Source organism: Malurus melanocephalus, unplaced genomic scaffold (assembly GCF_030028575.1).
Source record: "Malurus melanocephalus ecotype Western Australia unplaced genomic scaffold, MMel_1.1 scaffold_20, whole genome shotgun sequence".
Taxonomy (NCBI): Eukaryota; Metazoa; Chordata; class Aves; order Passeriformes; family Maluridae; genus Malurus; species Malurus melanocephalus.
In genome coordinates this window covers 3,680,282-3,701,898 of record NW_026623252.1, presented here as the reverse complement: position 1 = coordinate 3,701,898, position 21,617 = coordinate 3,680,282, and the positions used below count along the sequence as shown (strand labels likewise).

The 21,617-nt window shown below is 41.9% G+C and overlaps 1 protein-coding gene across 1 annotated transcript in view; it reads left to right on the top strand.

Moving 5' to 3' along the window:
* Nucleotides 1-20,207, top strand: part of LRRFIP1 (LRR binding FLII interacting protein 1) — a 100,595-nt gene extending 80,388 nt beyond the window's left edge. Inside the window, exons 7-16 of the mRNA XM_057389804.1 lie at nucleotides 1,154-1,324; nucleotides 2,246-2,338; nucleotides 2,791-2,883; nucleotides 4,024-4,116; nucleotides 4,596-4,737; nucleotides 14,364-14,410; nucleotides 15,092-15,209; nucleotides 15,636-15,715; nucleotides 16,326-16,430; nucleotides 17,366-20,207. Of these exons, the coding sequence (XP_057245787.1) occupies nucleotides 1,154-1,324; nucleotides 2,246-2,338; nucleotides 2,791-2,883; nucleotides 4,024-4,116; nucleotides 4,596-4,737; nucleotides 14,364-14,410; nucleotides 15,092-15,209; nucleotides 15,636-15,715; nucleotides 16,326-16,430; nucleotides 17,366-17,476 (1,053 nt within the window). The 3' untranslated portion in view covers nucleotides 17,477-20,207. The remainder of the gene's footprint in view (nucleotides 1-1,153; nucleotides 1,325-2,245; nucleotides 2,339-2,790; nucleotides 2,884-4,023; nucleotides 4,117-4,595; nucleotides 4,738-14,363; nucleotides 14,411-15,091; nucleotides 15,210-15,635; nucleotides 15,716-16,325; nucleotides 16,431-17,365) is intronic.
* Nucleotides 20,208-21,617: the final 1,410 nt, after the last annotated feature.

Here is a 21,617-nt window from a genome sequence, read left to right as displayed (position 1 = left end):
AGTGGAGCAGCAACTTCCCTGACTTCTTCCTTGCATATACTTCCTTTCCAGCAAATTTCTGAGCTTTCCAAATCCTGCTGGCTTTTCCCATGCTTGGTATTTCTCATCTGGGGCTGGAGAGTCCACCAAAACACAGTTAAGCATTTGGAACTGTACAAATTCACGTCCTCAAAGACAAATCATCGAATTCGTTAATAGAAATGTCAATTAAACTGATTTAGACATTGCCTCTACCATCCTTAGTTCTTTTTGTTGGCTGAAAAAGGAAGTATATGAACCTCACCCRTACTTCAGTTGAAATTATTAAAATTACACGAGCTCCAAGAGAAATTGTTTGATCTGTAAACTAAAACGTTGACATGTGTGTCCTCCTTGTTTGCACGTTTACACTGCTTTGTTTATATAACTCTTTTATTTCAGTACTAAAATCAAGTAATGCAAAGTTGTCTGCATAAATGAAAAACTGTGCTTCTCTTTATTTTGCCATCATTTRTTGTTGTAATTACCTTGGTATCTTGTACTCAGGTCAGGCTGATAGCAGGGGTTTTCAAGGTAGTGGGGATTGTGTCTTARAGGGTAGATTTGTAAAGAAGGGATGTCACATAGGAAACTTAATGGGAAATCAAACATCAGGTCACAAAAGCTGCAGCTCTCTCTCACAGTGAATTCTAATCCCTGAGTCAGTGTATTGAAGGGTTCCCACACAGCAAGGATCCCTGAAATTAGTGTGAAGTGACTGTCAAACTGCCTTAATTTCAGGCCTCAGGTCATCCAAAGTGGTCTTAAATCAAGGTCAGTTTACCTTTAAAAAAAAAATCCCAACTTGTCATCTTCAGCAGCTGCTTTGAGCTGCCAGYGTGCAGGGGCAGGGGGAGGAGGGAGAAGGAAGAAAACCGGGAAGGCAGAAGCTGAAGCAGCAGAGAACAGGAAGCATTTTATCCGTGCTGAGGTAAGGCTGCTTGCTTRRARGTGGGAACAGGGGAGGTTTTCCTCATCTTGGGATAGCTGGGAATCCTCCAGCACAGGATTAAAGCTGGTTTCTGTAGCAGACGTRGCGTGCTTGTGGTTTGGTGCTTCATTTTCTCACTGAAGGTCTTGGTTGGCAAAGTGTCCTTTATTTCTGACTCTGACTGGGGTTGCTTGTTCTCTGCAGGACTCTCTAGCTGAAGTTGAGGAGAAATACAAGAAGGCTATGGTGTCAAATGCTCAACTGGACAATGAGAAAACCAATTTCATGTACCAAGTGGACACCCTGAAGGATGCGCTCTTAGAGTTAGAGGAACAGCTGGCAGAATCCAGGAGGCAATATGAAGAAAAAAGTAAGGTATGTATGGAGCTCTGGCATGGGAGAGATTTGGAGGGGGGTAGAGATCTTTGGGAGGAGGCAGCTAAATTATTATTGAAGATTTTGAACCAAGTTGCTGCTTTAATTACTATTATGGCAAGTGGAAWAGAAGCTTATTGTGTATTTGTGATCATACAAAGATGGATTTTCCCTAAGCAATTTCTGAAGAAAGGGAGAAATTTTCTACCTGGTAAAGGCTATTTTGATACTTMGATATATTGGTATTATCACATCTCCTTTTACATTCCATCTCTAAAGTAAATTTGTAGGATTTTTCCATGGGACTTCTGGAGCAGTTTTACATACAAAGGTGTTTCCAGCAGCCTGTGAGAGAGTTGCACTGTTCTGATAGTTCAGGCAGCTCCATGGTTAAATGTTGAATTAAATTTTGTATGAATTGAGTTAGTGATTTGGTATTAAATAATACAACTGGGGCTTAGGTTAGTTTTTCAGAACTGCCTTCTTGTATCTTGGGGGGCATTTGATGACACCCCACTTCAAAACACAATTCCTGAAAGATGCAGTATGATTTTGTATTTTTGTTTAAAAGTCAGCTAACTTTTGGTATGTGACCATGTGGGAAGAGTGGGTTAAATTCCCATCCATTTATCTGTGCAGTCTGTAGGACTGGAGTGTAAAAGCTCTTCACTCCAGCCTGCTGCTCAGCTTATGAAATRGGCTAAATGATGGCTGTCACTTCTATATTTGGTGCAATAATAGCATCTTGGAAACAGGACAAACTTGATAAAAATTGTACTCTTGTGGGATTGTGATTAGAGGGATATTCAAGAATTACWTGGCAGTAAGCATTTTCTTTGTGTTTGAGCTGATTTCCCCCCTTTTTTGATRGGATGCTATTTTTGATTAATAATAATCTTGTGAATATTTCAATATTCACAGGAATTTGAGAGGGAGAAGCATGCTCATAGCATATTGCAGTTTCAATTCATGGAAATCAAAGAGGCTTTGAAGCAGAGAGAAGAAATGCTTGCAGTAAGTAGTTTGKTTTTTTTCTTTTAATGGCTTCTTTGATTGGTACATTCCTAGCTAGCAGTAGAGTGGAGAATGTAAGGCATGGAGAATTTTATTCCCTATTTAAGTTTCTCACCAGAAGAAATAGTGTTTCAGGCCAAACAGGTTCAGAGCTGACTGAGGGAAATAGTACTTTCTYAAGTATTACCTTCTAAGTATTCAATTTTGGACAGCTGTTCACAGAGATACAGAGGACAATATCAGAACTGTAGAACTTGTTTTAAATCGTGTTGTGAATATTAAGATTGTCCTCAGGAGCATAGGTTCAACTGAGACATCCGAAACTGTGCATTTTTGATACATATTTACTTTAGCACCTGACTTTATTCATTCTTTGGCATCACTGCAATCTTGACCTTCCTTGTTAACCTGTTACCTGCTTTCTGTCTTCTTGTTTTGCTCCTGCCCCTCAGGAAATCCAACAGCTGCAACAGAAACAGCAGAGCTATGTCAGGGAAATTTCCGATCTCCAGGAGACAATAGAGTGGAAAGACAAAAAAATAGGGGTAGGACTTGTCAACTCCTGAAGTGTGTTCAAAGTGGCACTGTCATCCTCCACCTGACCCTGCTTTTGTAAAACCCCATGGATAAACCCTCCTTAGTGCCTTTGCTTGGTGTGGCTGTCCAGTGAATTAGCAAATAGCAAGTTTTATCTCTGGCCAGTACTTTAAAATCCAAGGAAAATCTAGCAGCTGGTCTGATCTCAAACCAAGGGTCATTGATTTGCTGTGCTGCACCATGTGCATTTGCCATATGGAGAAAGGAAGTGCTATTTATAATGCAATTCCATCAGCACCGAATTTTCRCTTATTCACATTTAATCTGCGGACTGAGCAGAAACTGGAGTGGGATAAAGAGGTAATAGAGCTATTTATAGGTTGGTGGGATGAAAGTCTCCCTTGCTTCTCATCCCTTCCCACCACCTCTTATCAAAGCCACAGGGAAACCCACTCTAGTTTTCTTTTCCAGCTGAACASTGAAAGGCTTCCTGAATATAGTAGGAGAAGGAAATCTGGCAGCTTGCCCATGTTTGTGATATCCATTAATTTGTAGCAGCCTGAAATTAAAATTGCCTTATTTTTTTTTTTAATTGTTCTATTTGTACTTACATAGAAATACAGGGAGAGGGGAGTTCAGTACCAAAATATGTATTTGCACATGGTGCATCCCAGACTAAGGATAACTTAAAGGCAGCTTTCAAATTAATTAAAATGTAAAATAAAAAGGCTCCTGAAATCCGTGGGCCTACTTCCATGCCCTTCTGTTAACATATGGGAATGGCATSATGTCTTCAGTGTACATGCTAAAGCAATGTGGATATGGATGAGCTTGTCTAGCAGATAAAAATAAAAAGTGGACCTTCATTTGAAGGATCCCTAGTAAAGAATTTGGCTCRGAATGTCTTTGGCAGGAATTCTTGGTTATTGAATAAACTGTGCTTTTCTTGGATTTGAAGTTTCTCTCTCTCTGTATGCAAACTCAGTCCTTTAATCTGTAAACTCGACCTTTTTCCTCTGTACCCCTTCCATCCAACTCTGAATATCTTAAATCTGCTCATTCTTGTCTACATTTGCTTTTCATGGCCTTTACTTGTCTCCCTTCCTTTCTTCACATCTCCTCGCCCTCTGTCTGTGTTGGTAACTCAGGCACTAGAGAGGCAGAAAGATTTCTTTGATTCCATAAGGAGTGAGCGGGATGACCTTAGAGACGAAGTGGTTGTGCTGAAGGAGCAACTGAAGGTATGCAAGAGGAATAAAAGAAATTTATATTCATCTGCTGACCCTCTTCCCTKTACATTTTGGCAGAAGAATTAAGTCTAGCTCAGTAGCAATAACTYGATTTTGATGTTGCCTTTAAATTGCCATTTCAGGAATTTTCTGCATAAAGTCCTTTCCCCTACTATTGATTGTAAGTTCTTAGTGTAGACTGGAGTATTAAGAAGTTGTTTTTGTAGGAGACACTTCTTTAAAGAATATCTTAGGCAGCAGATTTATGTTTAAGAAAAAAAAAAAAAAAAGAGAAAAGAGCTGGGATCACATGCTTTCTGTCAGAATGGCTGAACTGAGAACTGCAGTATCTGTTCTGCTTCCTGACTTCCAGCCATGTTTAATGGAATGATTGAAGCAATTGTTTATTCAGAGYATCATGGACAAAAGCACTTGACAGTCCTTCCCCTTGCAAGCAGCAGGCTCTAAAGCATTGCTTTTGCTTCCCACAGAAACATGGAATAATCCCAGACTCTGATGTAGCCACCAATGGGGAGACATCAGACATTCTGGATAAYGAAGGACACTTGGATTCTTCCCGAACTGTTCCAGGCACAACTCAGGCATTAAAGACAGGAGGGGAGGGGATGCTAGGTAAGTGCTGTGTGTCCTTTCAGCCCCTCCTGCCTGTCTGTCCTTCATTCATCCACCTTTGCTTGGATTGGGGCAATTGTTAGTGGGACAATTAACACACCATGCAGCATGCTCCTTGTCGAATCACCACCTGTGCATTTTCCTGCTTCATGTTGATTGTCACTCCCAGTGTGTCGTGCAGTTTCCTCCAGAGCAGACTTCACTTCCCAGTCAAGGTGACAAAGGATGGGAATACAAGTAGGACATTACAGATCAGAAGCAGTCATTCACATCATCATTTAAACCCTGAATTGGAAAATTGTCCCAGGATAAGCCTATTGTTGCTCAGCATTTTTCAGCACATTAAGCTATGTGCTGAATAATCAGGGAAAAAAGGCATTTTGGTTTTCTATAAAGAACTTGTACCTTGGTTCAYTCTGAGAACTGTGTCTGCTTGAACAACAGTGCTGGGCTCTGCCAAAGCACACCGAAGGATAAATTCTTTGTTCCTGGTATCCTGTGCTATTGAACAGTCAAAATTAACACTTTCTGCATTTTTACTTGTAACATTAATACTCAAAGAATATTATTGATATGGGTAGCATTAGGAAGGAGAAATCTGGTTGGCAAACCTACTTACGTTTTTATGTGGTGAATGGCCATTTAGAGAACCATTGTACTAGTATAAGGAAAGGAAGTAATATTTTTGGTTTGTTGGATTTTTTCTTGTTCTAAATGAACATGCTAATAAATTGCAGCAGGCAGCCAGTTGTTGCAAGTGCAGGTTCTCTTGCTTTGAGCTTTTGGCTGCTTTTTTCTCACTCAGTTTCTGTGTGGAAACAATGTGGAACACCAAAAATCAAGGTAAGGGTGTGTTTTTAAATGTAATATGTTTTCTATATCTACTAATTCTGGGGTTTTTTTTCAGAATAGTTACAGCATAGACCAAAAATTAACTAACCACAAGCACTATTGTTGTAATATCTGTTGCTTCTAAATAAAAAATGAAGGAAAACTGATACAATAAAAATAACCTTTAAAAAAMCACAGAAGTCCCCACTGAAACAATGGGCACAGATTACCTGGGTTTTGATCTGTGCTGGGATGTCTGAACAGCCAAACCATTTGCTTGCCAATCAGATTTTACATTCAGTGTCTGTCATGTGCACTGATGATGCTGTTTGAGATTTTAAAAGCAAAATTATCACTGAATAATCCTTCATGATTACATTGTAATGGCATCAGACTCCTACATGAATAGAGGGGTGTCAGGGTTAAAGTTGTGGAGGATATTACTGGGGAAAAAAGAGTCTTTAGAAATACATCTGCAAGTATTGCTGTTAAATTGCACTGCTTCAAATAGCTGTTCTGTATGAAAGCTGTCATTGCCACAGCCAAGAGCATAAATCATCTCCTTTACAAAAACATGAGCCAGCACCAGAGACTTCTTGCTTTGAAAGGGTGGTGGTGAGTTTCACTGATCAAATCCCCTGGATCCTTACTAATTCAATCGCYGCTTTGCCTCACATAATTGGCAAAAGCTGGTCTTTTATTAACCTGTTCTTTGACTCATTCTGTCTTTCGGGTTTTAAGTGGGGAGGTAAGTGCTGTGGTGTGGCCCCCTCAACTTTCTCAATGGTCTTTTAGGCAAAACCAATGAAGTGGAGATGAAAAATGAGATTTTGGAGGMTGTGGGGAAAAGAAAAATCTTGCAGAATACTGAGCATGAGGAACACAAAGAGGAGTCTGAGGAGGAGGAAGTACAGACATTGCATGCTCCTGAAAATGCAAAGGCAGAACAAATGGTTGAAGAACGGGACACCCTGCCAGCAGTGATGGTACCRGAGAGTAGGTTTGCAGAGCAAGCTCAGAGCCTCACAGAACCTGTGTCAGGGAGCACTTCTTCCAACAGTGATAATGACACAGATGGCCYGAGAAAGGTCACAGAGTTCATGGGCACAGCAGTCCAGCAGCCTGAGAGTACAGAGGCTGAACACCATGACTTGAGTGTAAGGACAAATGAGAACTCAGAGCTGGGCTCTCTGCAAGGCCACCAGATTCTTGAGACTCCTCAGGAAACGCTTTGTTACTTAGGTACAGAGCAGGAGCAGGGAGAAGCTGCACCCAAACAGAAAGAACAAGAGGATCTTAAAACTGGCCCTGCCTTGAATGATAATGAAATGGATGAAGAATCTGACAGTGCAAGTGAGAGCAGTGAGTTGGATTCTAACCAGGCAGGGCTACCTGAGGGTGCAGGGACAGGCTTGCTTAGTGAAGAGGGAAATGTGGAGAATTCCGCTCCAGAGGAACCCGAGCACTCAAAAGAAAGTGCTGAAAACAAGGTTATAAATGCCTTAGAGGATAAGTTTGTTGCATGCACCGATGGAAGAAGTGATAAAACAGCAGGTGACAGAGCTGAAAAAGAAGATGAGGTTGGGCACCAAGTTCAGGGTCAGGTGAGGGAAACTGAGTCTGTGGGTTTGGAGGGGACAGAGTCACATGAAAGGGATGTCCCAGCAGAGTCACTTGAAAAGGAAGGTGGAGGACATCAGGCATTCACCCAACCAGCTTCTGCAGAGGACCATCCTTCAGCATCATCAGAGGAACCAAGTACAGAAGATAAAATTGAACATGAAACTGCTACAGCTGAGAAGGATGGACAGAAGGAAGAACTGATGGAAGAGCTGGAGAAGTGTTCAGGTTCKGCTGAAACAGGCGAGCAAGATACGGCATCTGTAGAGGCAGGAGGCTGCATTCCCGAGGCAAAGGGAAGTGAGCTGCAGCAGGCACAGCCAGGCACGGAGGTTGTGAGAGAGGTGACCACTCAGGAAACCCAATTAGAACCGTGTCTATTAGATGATAAAATTGAGGAGTCAGAGTTTGAAACAGGGCCTGAGGCTGGGGAAGGGAAGGAAAGTAGGACAGAATGGGTAGAAGATTTGAATCCACAGGTAGAAGTTCAAACGAGTCAGTGTAGTGAAAAAACAGCAGGTGGTACAGAAGGAGAGAAAAATGTTCCTTTAGAAGGTGAAGTGCAGAAGGTGGTTCGACAAGTGAAAGGTGAATCTAAAGAGGAGTCAGATGTAGGTGTTACTGTAACTACTGAAAACAAAGCCAGTAAAGAAACACTGAAAGAAAATGAGCAAGAGTTAGAGCTTGCAGACCACCCTGATGGGGAATTTGCATCTGAGGAAGGTGCAAATACTGCCCTGTCACAGATGCTTGTGCAGGATGACAACTTCAGTGAACAAGTTGAATTGGAAGAAGGTACAAATAAGGTCCTGTCACAGAAACCTATGCAGGATGACATTAGTGAACAAGTTAAATTGGAGGAAGGTGCAAATAAATCTCTGGCACAGAAGCCTGTGCAGGATGAAAACATTAGTGAACAAGTTCAGTTGGAAGAAAGTGCAGATAATTCCCTGTCACAGAAGCCTGTGCAGGATGACAATGTTAGTGAACAAGTTCAATTGGAAGTAAATGCAGATAATTCCATATCACAGAAGCCTATGCAGAATGACAATGTTAGTGAACAAGTGAAATTAGAAGAAGGTGCAAATTACACCCTGGCACAGGAGCCTGTGCAGGATGACAGCCTTATTGAACAAGTCAAATTGGAGAGTCAAGCAGAGGAAAGCCTGGAAGATGATGGTGATGCATTTGATTTTGATGAAGAGTCAAATCAAATACTAGAAACTGATGAAAAACATGATGGAGAGAAAGCTGATGCACAGGGAGAAGAGGGTGATGGAACAAAAGGTGCTGTTCGAAAAACTGYCCCCACAGACAAAGCTGGCGAGGGAACAGACAAAATGGAAACCAAAGATGCCTTGACCAAAATTGAAGTCTTGCAGCATCAAAAAGATGAGCCTGAAGAAATGGGGCACTTGCAAGGGGAAGCGTCGGGGAAAAGTGATGAGAAGGCTGATGTGGAAAAAGATGAAATCAAAGTATCAGGTTCTAGTAAAGGGGAAAAATTACAGGAACAAGATGTTTTGGAACAGTGTTTGGAAAGTGCTTTCATTAAGAGGGCTGAAAGCAGGGAGGATTTGCAGGGTAGTAGAAGGAGTAAGGGTAGATCCAGAGATGACTGTACAATCTCCTGAGTTCAGAATCTCAAACCTACGTGAGTTCCATGTCCTGTGACCAGTCCCAGGACACAAACATGCACTTTGCACAAGACATCAAACYTTGGAATACTCTTAGAGCTTTGTCTTTGTAGGTAACTCAGCATAAAGCACGTGCGTGGTAATGATGCAAGTATTGCTATTCACTGTCGGACCCAGCCACAAGAAATCATGAGTGGGCTGGATTTTGCTGTGTCTCAGGTTGAAAGCTTATCACCTAATGAGGAAGATTCACAAATTGACAAATATTCAAACTATTATGCAATTAAGGTACCTCTAGTGTGGATAGCTGCTCCTGAGGAATTTCTATAGGATTTTTTTTATTCTAGGCTAGTTGATCAATGTCTTGAATGTACATTGGGCCTTCGTGAACTTATGCACATTATGCTTACTTGTACTTAGATCTACAGCAAGCACATTAACACTTCATGAAGGAACTCAGCAGATCAGCCACACTGGTGGTGAAAYTTCTTTCAGAATGATTAAAGCCTATGAAACAATCTTTTTTTTTTAATAGAAAGAAAGAGCACATATTTTCATTCCACTTTGTGTGTATTTCTAATATGGTCATATTCCAAAATATAGGTAGATCATTGTGAATCTTCTTAGTCTGAGCACTTTGGAAGAGCAATATAAAGTTTGGAGAAAGTGCAACATACAGGTCTTAGTTTGCTGAAAGGAATAAATATATACATGTTTACTTCATCTAGGCACTTTGCACCACAGTAGGCCTTTTGCACCATGTTTCACATGGGGTTTTTATGTTTTCCAGAGAAAGTGTCAATACACACTGTAATGTGTGTTTAGGTTTGTTATCAAGTACTGTCTAGATACAAATATATATCTATTTTTCCAAGAAGATTTTTGTTTAAAATTGCATTTGCTTATTGCATTGTATTTTTTTTTTTTTTTGCAAACACTGATCCTGAAAGAATGTTTTTATCTCTGAAACAAATCTTACCTCTTCTCTTCTGGAAAGAAGATAACTTTGCATGTCTTAACTCTTGCTGGATATCAGACCAAAGAACTGTTGTTTTGTGTACTAGCCCCCTGTGCCTTTTGGAAAAGCTGGATTGCTTTGAATTGCTGGCATAAATTAGGCTCTTGGACTCCCTTGCTGTATTTCTTCTTGCATCTCTGCTAGTGCTTGGGAGGAAGAGCATGTTTTGCATATATAAATATTCATTTAAAGTGTTAAGCATTGAATGTCCCATGGGAATGCAAATCGAGGGAGGGTGTGGGCTATGGAAGGCTGTATTTGTGTTGATGTTACAAAGTTTTCGGAGCACAGACAGAAAGCAAAATTTGAAGATGTATATCAAAATCTACTGCTGTATATAAAAATAAATATAAATAAACATATTTTATACTTTAAAGTACCTGTCCAGAGCACTGTTTCTAAACCTGCATAAGTAGTTATTTAAACTTGTATAATTTCAACGCCATTTTTCTGCAGCTTTTGTTCAGTTTATTGCCTTGTGCTACGTAGCTACAAGAGCCATCTTCCTAGGACTGGGCAGCCTCGGGGTTTGAGCACCTTGAATATGTGATGGCACCTTAACTATAGAGCTCTAACAGGTCTGTAACCCTGTAACTCCTTTCATGTGGCTTCTCTCCAACTTACAGCAGATCCACCATGGTTTCTGTAAGTATTGGYAGTTGTTCCTAAGGGTTTACCCTAAATGCTAATTCAAAAAGTCATAGCTCTTATAAGCATTTCTTATTAGCATGTAGCAGTGTTTCTTCAAAGATTTGGCTCTGCTATACTCTCAACAGTAGTACATAGTTTAATTTTGGAAGTGAGTTTTATTTGTTAAATAGACTTAAATAGATCATTAAATGTTCTTACCAGGCCTCACCTCTATTGTGGATGGATCTATCAGAGTGAAATTAGGTGCATGCTGTTATATCCTGTATTGCTTATAAGTTAATTTCTGATTTCAACTAGTTTTTCCACTTCAGAGGACAAAGCATCTGTAAGAGAATTTTTTTTCAAAGCCAAGTTACAGGAGCAGAAACAACTCCAATCTTAACCTGTCCATGTACCTGCTTTCACCCCACTCCTGGTGTAACACGGGGCAAGAATATGGAGAGGCAGTGCAGAGTAGCTGATGTGCCAGAAATCCATCCTAGAATGTTGAAAATTAGTATGGGATGCAAGAATGAGACTTTCAGAATAACCCCAAATGCTCGGGTTTTCTGGTCATCACCTAGTGGCACATAAATGCTRTATCCCAGGATTGTGCATGTCGGAATTCAGAGCTAGCCTGAAGTGCAGTAGCTGAAGAAACTCGCCTGATAAAAGAGSGGGGGAAATAGTGACAAGGTCTTGGTCAATATTTCCTTCACTACARAGAAGAATAGTCTTCCTGTCCCACTCAAAATCAGTACTGCAAGCTGGTTCTTCCAAATCCTGTGCTGTCCCTGGCAGTACCCCTCTTCTGAGAAAGAAAGGAAGGTATTTATCAGTATTTTCTGTTTTCTCATGATCCAAAATAAATGGACAGATCTGGAGAAGGAGTATTGTCCAACCTGCTGTGACAGTTCAATTCTTGCAAGCTGTTCTGAGCATCTGCTTGGGGCAGGGATTTCATGGGATGTCTTTCCATCCTCCAAGGGCAGTTTACCCCTTTTGTTTACATCAGGATTAATTACTTGCTGGGCCATGCATCACGTAAATCATGCAGGTAAAAACAGCTGCTTTGCATTCCCGTGCTCCCTTCCAAGTGAAAGAGACGTGAAGGTTCTGTGACTGATTTGGGAATGTCTGGTGCCTCTGAAGTAGCACCTGAGTCACCTGCAATGCCAAGGCAGTGAGGACTTAGAAACAGGCCTGAACTTAGAAACCACTGCAGAAGACACAACATTGCAGTCAGCGCCATCCTCACCGCTGTGTGTCCTGCTCCCTCACAGGCCCCATCTGCTCCTCAGTGCTCAGTTAAACTCCTTGGCATCTGAAAGCCACGAACTGGTGCAGTGAGTCCCCTGGGAATCATGTTTCCAAAGCTAAGTGAGGTGAATGTCACACTCTAATTATTCACTGTAGTATCTTTATGTGTGAAATAAGGATAATAACTGTTACAAATTAGAATTTTAATTAGCTGCTTCCTGTCCTGATTCAGTAGATTGCTCTTTCCTGCTCACCTTTCCTCAAGGTCCTCAGATCCTTCATTTGTTGGAAAAATGTCTCCTAAATGCAGAATTAAGGTGACCCTGTAGAGTAAGTTTTCTGTGTTAATGTGGGGGTTTAAGATAAGTGAAACCCAAGAGACACTCTTCTCTACAGGCAGAAATCTTTTCTATATGAGTGGCGATTTTAGCAAACTAATTTCTTCCCTGATCTGGTAAATGCTGCTGCTAGCATGTCCCAGTTCACAGATGTCCATRATGAGGGCAGAGAGAACTGAGATCCTGCTTGAAGGTTTATTCCAAAATGCATCCTTTTTGCAGGAACAGGGATTTGGGGAAGCCAGTGTGCTTCCTTACTGGAAACTGGAATAAGTGTCCCTTCTTCAGGCAGGCAGGTTTCACCCCACAGCAGTGGTTGTGTTAAATGGACATCATAACAAAATTATTTTCAGGATCAGAGTGGGTTGCTTGGTCTCTTTGGAGTCAATAAGTTTGGGCTAATTTTGTAGTGGCCTAAAGGTTTCCTGCTGCATCAGTCCTCATTCTCCTTCCAGTCCTTGGAATTTCATTTCTYGGTCTTTGCTGACCTGTGAATCCCMACGCAATCTCTTGAGTCCAAGTATCACCAGCCTGTGTGAGGTTTGCATTCTTGCTTTCTTCATTGACCTTCATTTTTCTTCCATATCTTTTGCAGAATTTCTGTCTTCTTTCCTTCCCATATAGATCTGTAAAAATTGTTTTATTGTTTTGAAGAGGTTTATAGTTGTTAATTTTGGTTATGGGTGGTATTTACAAAAATGTGGTTTTGGTTTTTTTTTTTTGTTTTTTCCATATCAGTGCTCAGGTGTAACAATGTTGAGAGTATTACAAATGGACTAAAAAAAAGATAGGACTTCAGGAGGTTCAAAATTAATCCATAGATCTGCTGAACTGGGATGTCATGTTAAGATCTGTATTTGGGTATTACATCACAAGCCAAGGTAAAGATTTTATTCTATGATCTGTAATGGGATTACATGAGAGTGTGATACCCAGGAGGGGAATGACATCCCACATTAATGGACTCTAATCCCACATTAATGGACTCTACATGTCTTCTGCGTAGAAGGATTTCCATTGAAAAAACAGTTTTCCCCATGATTTGATACAATACAGACTCTTAATTCCCTTTAACTGTATGTGTTAAAAAAAAAGGGGAGAACCACAAGACTTTGGCCTGTTCAGGAGTTGTCAGCAAAGAAGAAATGATACTTTYAAAGCTTTTCAAAAATATTTAAGTCTGTCTATCAGCAGAATTTAGCTGGTCAAAACCCACCAGGCTCTTCCATGTTTATCAATTATCTTGCTTTCCTAAAGTGTGCATAAAGGTCTTTTTCTTGAGTGACCTTTGGATTTTAACCATTTAATCAGCAGGCCAGACCTCAGCTGTGGAGTTGAGCTCTGAACAGTTGGGCTCTGCACTGCTGGCAAGGGAGGCCAGCTGAACAAACCTGCAGTGAGACCCAGCTGAGGTCAAYAGATCCTCTTCTAATGAGTGTGTTTGAACGTGATGTTCCTGTGTACTCCTCCCTGAGGTGTACCTGAAAAAACTCAGCTTGTTAATTAATGAGGTAATCTGGGTGATACAAAAATGTGTGAGCACCTGCTAAAATGCTTTCACGTTTTTCTACCCTTAATGGGGAAGGAAAAAAATGAAGTGATTTGGTTGCTTACTTTGTAGTTCTTTTTTCCAGTTGTCTCATTCTTCAGAGTGCACTTTATTATTGAAGCCGGCACTTTAATAAATAAAAGGCTGCTGATCTGTAGCACTTCCAAGTGTAGCACAACAGTTGGTGCAGATTGTCCATTGCCTCTTGATGTTTGACCAGGAGAATTGACTGTGAAGASAAAACAGAGTTTTACCAGACTGCTGCATTCGAAACACAAATAATTTGATGGGCAAATGTTTTTCTGGTTGTAATATATTGGAGATGAAATGTCACTGCCTTGTAAAAGAAGGGAGGAGTTAAAGTGCTGAGAATGTGCTTAGCTGTGATTCTAGGTGTTTACAGTATTGTCATTGTGTTAAACTGTCAAGATTTGTGAGATTTTGTGTTGCAGTTGTGCTTGACCCTAGAGTTCTTGCATGCTAACCTAACGTAGAAGATTAGCCTCTTTGCATGCAGCTGGCTGCTGCTACTGCCGGGACAAGCATGTTCTGTGAGAATGCCATAACTCCCCTGGCTGCAGCCCCCTCGCAGCCCTGTCTGGGGCCTCATGTCCTGTGGTACGTGCCCTAACTCCCTCCATCAGTAGATCACTAACCTTAACGGTTCAGTCACGTGTATCAGATGCATTCCCCGATGTGCTGCTCGAGCGGATCTGCACTGAACGCTGTCTTTTCTCTTTCAGACCGGTTTAAAAAGCTCATTGATGAACGGGAGTCCTTGCTAGACCAGGTAATCACAGGGGAAGGGAAATGCTGTTGGCTGCATTCAGTGTCCTCAGTCACCTAAAACTCCCTCTCCAGGACTATTTTCAAGTAATAATCCTTCCGATTGGCCAARCCCAAAGGAAAAACACATACGGCTCAGAAACTGTAAAGTAAATTTTCTTTCCAAGAGTAAGCCCTCCCAGTTGCTGAGTCTATGGGTAATGGGCCATTTGGAAAGATATGCTGGAGATACACAGTTGATGGGTAAAGAGCAATTAAAGTAATTATTGCTGGTACCATGGTATTCCATAGTGGCTGTAAAGCTTATTCAAAAAAATTCAGCTGATCTGTGTCCCTGCAGGACACTCTGTGCTTTTGTTTCTGCTCTGAGACCTTGGCCTTGAGACTTGCACACAACCAAACACAGTTTTGGGGGTTTCTAAGAATGTTTTACGAGAAAAATTTATGGCTTTTCTAATAAACCAGTCATCTTTCACTCACTGTTTCCATCCTGAACTTGTTTATAAGCATTGATACATAAAATACTRTGAGTCACTTGCCAAAAGAATTTCTAGGATGTTATTTTGTAACAAAAGATTTTTTGGAATGTAGGCTTAAAAAAGATATGATTTGTCATCTAATACTGGAGTGAATTTGAGCCATAATTTTCCCTTAGTGATTTTAATACCTGTTTTGTGTCCTTCAGATTAAAAAATTAAAGGGACAACTGGAAGAAAAGCAAARGAATGGCAAGGCGGAAAATACACAGTCAGAAGATGAAGTTCTGGAAAATGGGACTGATATGCACATGATTGACCTCCAAAGTGAGCTGTGTTTTGATTTTAAAGAGAATTTTGTGCCCTGCATGTGAGTGAGAAAATGTATCTGTACAATAATAACCACATGKCTCTGAGTGAGAATGAGCCCTCTGTTCCAAGGGAGTTTCAGCCTGGGAACAGCCATGCACCTCTACAGAGGTGAGGGAATTAGGAGCCTTTAAGACTGCAGTTGGAAATCTCTATTATTGCTCCTCAGGAGAACTGGGGTGAGTTCAGATTAATTCTGTTTTCAGAGTGATTGGAAGGGAATCAGGCAACACTGGGATTGGTGCCTCTCTGCTGGGCACTTTTTGAGAGAGCTACTCTCCTGCTGCCCCATRTAGATCCCTGATGCATGGAAATTTTATGACAGCCTTGTTAGAAACTGTTCGCACTTGTTCTGACAACTCTGAAAATCTGCAATTCTTTTAGGAGATGCCAACAGACAGATCAGTGATCTCAAATTTAAACTAGCAAAGTCTRAGCAAGAGATAACAGCATTGGAGCAGAATGTAAGTTTTTTGGCTTGTTCTGTTTGTTCAGGCATGGTGAGAACACAAAGGGAATGTGTATTTTGATAAATGATAAATGAAAAYATGCTTAATGTGATTTTCCCTTAAGAAACAGGAGTGTTGGAGCATGAGGGCTACCATGACATTTATGTGTGGGGAAGAAGGAATATATTATTCCTCTGTACTAAAGGAAGAATGTTCAAAGACAAAAATACTTGCTGAACTCTGCAGAACACTTCRTTATGCCTAGCTATCAACAATTGTTAAATGGCTCCCAGCATATGATGTCGTATAGATGGATTTTTATACACAGCTGTTCCATTTTGATTATTTTCTCTTGTCCAGAGTACATCAGCAGTGCTCTTGCTAAAAGAAATTTAGTCAATGGACTGTATTTTTTTCTTGCTGGAAGCATATTAAATACGGATACTTATAAAAGGTCGGGGGTAAGTTACTGTTGCCAGGCTACCTTGGTTCCCTGAAAATATGCTTTTATTTTATTGAAGAGGATTTAGCATCTCTCTGGTTATTTCTTCAGTAGTGGAAGAGTAAAGCTTCAGAGTAACTTCTTGATATAGCTTCTAATTCCAAACCTTTGCCTTCACCTCAGGTAATACGACTGGAAGGCCAGGTAGCCCGATACAAAACTGCTGCTGAAAATGCTGAGCGAGTGGAAGACGAACTGAAGGCAGAGAAACGCAAACTGCAGAGAGAGGTAACTGTGCCTGCAGCTGTCACAGGTCAGCCTGCTCCATGTGGGGGAAACCTGCCTCTCTGGGGTGTTTCAGAGGAGGAACCATCCTTCTTGGCACAGCAAAGAATAAACATCTGATTTTTTTAAAATTGCTTTAGTTACTCCTTAACGTGCAGCCACATTTTCAGCACTCAAACTGGATTAACAGTCACAGCTATGAGCTCCTACTGTCTTCTCACCATTCCTCCCTAAGCAGACTTTCTAAAGGGGTGTCAGTTGTTCTTTGTGAGCCTGTTTTTCTTGCTCTGCCAATCTGTTCACACTTGTTTGGGGTAATGTTGCTGTCCACAGATCTGTCCATACCTCTGTCTCTTAGAGCCTGAACACTTTTATCAGCTTCTCTCACACTGCCTACTGCAGTGTTTTGATTTTTATTTCAGTGTGGCTCTGCTTTTTCTAAATACTCCTTCTGCTTTGCTGCCTAAATATTGCTCTGTGCAGTCCACCTCTGTCTCCTTTACTCTGATCCRATGGTGGGTTTTACAGGAAACTGAGACTCCGAGTCACAGCTCTGGAAGTAGTTCAGGGAACCAGAAACATAAAAGCTGAGCAGTGAGACAGGTTTACATCACCCAGAGCSCTGTGCCTCTGGATTTAGAGAAATTCTTGTGAAGCAGCATCTCCTGTTCCATGGGAGTAACTTTCTGTTCATGCTGACTGCTTCAAGAAACACAATTCTATCAAGCCAAATCCAGACTTGGGAGACCACATTTCTTTTTAACTAGGCCTTCTTTGTTCCACATTCTTAACTCTGCTAAAGGAATTTTCAATTCCTTTATGTTTTAAGCTAATATGGTCAATTAGGGTTGGTAACTACAAACCTGGTTCTGCCTTCAGAAAGGGAAAACATGGTGAAAGTCACAGCTTCTTTCTGTTTGCTTCCTTCCTTCCTTCAGCTTCGTTCAGCACTGGATAAAACAGAAGAGCTGGAGGTCAGCAATGGCCACCTGGTGAAGCGGCTGGAGAAGATGAAGGCCAACCGGAGCGCTCTGCTGTCCCAGCAATAGCCACCCCCTCCCAYGGAAACCACCACTACTTGGAACGGGAACGACGTCGCAGCTGCTTCTGTGTCCTGCTGCCCRGGACGCTTCGTGTCATTGCCTTCTGAGAACAGGCCACCCAACACCTGCTCCGTGCCACCCAGCCAGTGGCTCCTGCAGATCCCAGCCTGCTGCACTACATCCATAGGAGGAGCTGATCCGAGTGGCTGTGCCCGCAGGAGCCCAGCCGAGCGCTGGGGACACTCCAAGTACAATACATAAAAAGCACATGGAATTCTCCATCCAGAGGGCACAGCAGCCATTTATTGCCGTTTAAAATGGCACTCAAAGAAAACACTTTGACTGGAATTTTATGTCTTGCTGAAAATTTTAAAACAAACACTGTAAGTTTTGGGACTTTTCTCATGACAGTATCTGTAATTAAGTGACTACAGTAGAGTTATTCATAGTAGGTTTTTCATTTACAAATCACTGTGGAACCACAAGCCATTACAAAGCAAAACTCCTTCAGTGGAAACCATGGAATAAGATGGTCTTGGAAGCAAAAGTGACCTTAAATGACTTTGCCAATAAAACAAATGTGTTTGGAGGGATTTTTGCACCAGTAGAATCGTGAGACTCTTTTATTTCAGGGTAAATAGGCAATAGCTTCATTGAATTTTCAATTTTTATTTGTATTATTTAATCCCTGCTCTTGGAGTTGAAGTAAATGACTTTTAAAGGATGTAAGGTTGCATTAATAAACCAGCATAAGGCTGTATTTTCAGAAATGGTGGGGTTTGCACTTAGATCACTCTCTTCGGTGCATTTATCAAAGCAAGTGTCATTTGCTTAAACAAAATATGTAATGGGTTTTTTACATCAGAAACTATCTGCTGGTCCATGACCTAGGAAAAGATGCCGCTACAAAATACAAGTCTGATTTTTAAAAGAGTTACTGATAAGTAAAGAAGCACTTTAGAAAATATTACTGCCTATGGGTTTTCTACAGCTCCGGAAGTAGCGAGTTATTTCCTTCTAAGATCATTACAAAGGTTTTCCACTTCTCCTGCAGAACAGCGTAACCAGTTAAGATGTTGCAGGCAATTCTTGTGTGTATAAAAGTTACACACAACTGGCACTACAGCTCTGGCTTATTGGAACTCATTCTGAATGTACTACTCAAAGGAGAGCAGTGGCTACCTGAGGAATAAAGCTGCCTGTCCCACTTCAGCCCTAACAGGAAAGCCAGTCCCTTCAGGATCTGCTCACGCAGTGGAGCAGCATCTCCTGTCCCGCAGGAGCAACCATGACTGCCTCAAGAGGTTCTACCAAGCCAAATCCAGACCCAGGAGATCACATTTCTTCCTAACTTGGTCTTCAGACCCTGCGATCCAGGTCTTTCCCCAGCCTCTTCCTCGCAGACGGGAGGTTAGAGTAGGAACCGCTGCTATTCTCAATGCAAGGGGATCACTGGTATCTTCCTCGAGCACCTTCATAAATTAAATAAACCAAAACCACTGTCTGAATGTGTTTCTCTGGCTTGGCTAGGAAACAACACCCTCGTCTTCATCTCCTCCCAGTGCCCAAGGAAATTTAGGAATGAAGTACTGAAATTATTATTCCAGGAAAAGGATGAAGAAGCTTTTTTTGTGCCCCTGGGGAATCAAGTATGTCCTTGTTGATGAAATGTGGTGAAACATTGGGATGGAAGGAATCTTTTAAAATTAAATTTCCACTCCAGTTAGGGCTTTGGGTTCATTTTTTTTTAATTGTTTTTGAGAGGAACATTCAGGTGCAGAGCCRGGTTTCTTGTGGAATACCTCAAAATGGCTGTGGATACCAATTTACAATTTTCTGTGCTTGACTTGTGTAATTTCTGGTGTACAAAGCCTCTGGGGCCTAAAAAAACGAGCTAAGGGATTTTCAGAATGCCAATAAATGTGCTAAATACAACATCTTACCAACAGTAAGGTGTGTGATTGCCACCAGTCATCTGTTCATTTGTGGCAGCGGTGAAAGCTGCCTGTCCTGGCAAGGTTCAGGAGAAAGAAGCCAGCAACCAAGTATTGGTCCAAAAGGCAAAAAATAAGACTTTGTTCATGAAAAAGGGATGTGTTTATCATTTYGAAGTAGATTTCATCTCGCACCCCATAAGCATTAACCTCATGACGAAAATCAGATGTGTATTTCAACCTGGATATGCTCTTAGTAGAAACCTTTGTGTGTGATAAAAGTAGGTGAATGTTGAAGCCACATTTTCCCCCTRCCCCCAACTTTGAGTATGACTTAGCTTTAGAATAAGGGAAGAAAAAGAACTGGTTGGTTTACTGCAAACTGTTCTATGTTTTTCTGTGAAGAATGTACAACAACAGGGCTCTGAATGGTAATAATGGTAATAATGGTAATAATGCCATTGGTAATGATGCCAATGGTAATAACAGCACATGTCCCAGTCCTTTCATTTGAGCTCCAAACGAGAGCACCTCGGTACCCAAAGCAGGGCCGAGGTGGCGGCAGCCAGGCGAGGAACAGCTCCTGGGGGATCCAGAATGGGTTTTCCTAGAACTTCTGTTTCAATTTGTTACCCTCTATTTTATTTTTAAATGTTAAATGGTTTTTRTCGTTTGCAAGTGGAATGTTACCCAAAATGTTTTTGTTTTGGTTTTTTTTTTCCCCAACTGCTCTGTTAGGAGATGTGAGCGTGGAAAAGGAAATTCATTATGAGCAGAACTCGCCAATAAAATGTCACTTGTTTGGGTAGTTTTTATGGAGTGGTCTGTCCATGGTGATGTTACCAGTGCACATTCTCTTGGAAAATACTGACCTTTGGGGTGATACGGGTGTAACAGCTCATTTTCTTTTTTAACACATTGCTGCAGGATCACACAAAACATGAGTTACACTGGTTGCAAAATGTAGAAATTCAGGGGCTTGTGTGACTGAGGGCACTGGTGTGAAACATACCTCCAAACATCAACATTTTAAATGGCAGGGTACACCTCCAAATTTTGATATTTTAATGGCCAGGTGCACTTGGGGTGGGGAAAGACAGGGACATTGCCCCATCAGGAGAAATCTGAAGGCTGTTCCTAATTGGATTAAATTCTCCACTTTTATTTATGGTGAACATAGAGGTAGCCCACACATTAACTTTCCCTGCAAGAATCCTTCACAACAGGAAGAATCCTTCTCAACAGGARGCAGCTTGGTTCATCAAAAACATACTGTTTTGGTATTAAACTTCATCTTGCCCTGATGTGTTGCCAAAGCAGTCACTTACATGAAAGAGAATAAGGAGGAGGATAGTTCTTGTCTCGCTTGGCTTTAGAGGCTCTAAGTCTCATGTCTTTTAGGCAGCTGAGTGATGATTTACACACTTTTTTACAGCCTTTAGACATACGTGTTTAAAGGAAGAAGCAGAGCCCTTTGCACAAGTAACGTGTACCTGTGTGGCAGGTAGGTAACTGCATTTGTCTCTGCTCCTGCAATGCTTTCCTTCAGGCTCAAAACTCAGGTAGGTTTTAATGTGTGCTTGGCGAGGTTTGAGCTGGATGTTAGGAAAAGTTCTTCCATCAAARGGTGGTTGGGCACTGAACAGGYTTCCATGGAATGGTCAGATCCCACGGCTGCCAGAGTTCCAGGAGTCCGGGGACAACGCTCTCAGGGACGCACAGGGTGGGATTGTTGGGAGTGTCTGCAGGGCCAGGAGCTGGACCGATGATCCTTGTGGATCATGTGCAACTCGTGATATTCTGCGATTCTGTAGCAGCTGTACAAGGGCTGCTGCGCTCTCTCCCCGCCGGTTGCTCTTTGGTCTGTCAGTGCTCAGCGGCGGGAGAGCCGTGAGGGAAGGGACCGTGAGGGGAGAGCCATGAGGGGACACGATGGTACCGACCCTGAGGGGACACGGCGGCAGCTGCTTTTGAGGGGATATGGCGCTACCGGCTCCGAGGAGAGACAGCGGTACCAATTCTGATATGGCGATACCGGCTGAGGGGATAGTGTGGTATCGGCACTAAGGGGGCATGGCTGCACCGATTCTGAAGGGATAGGGCGACACCGGTTCCGAGGGGATAGGGCGGTACCGGCTCTGAGGGAAGGGTGGAGTAGCCACGCGCGGCGAGGGCGGGCTCCGCGCCGSCCAATCAGGCGTCGGAGCGCTCCC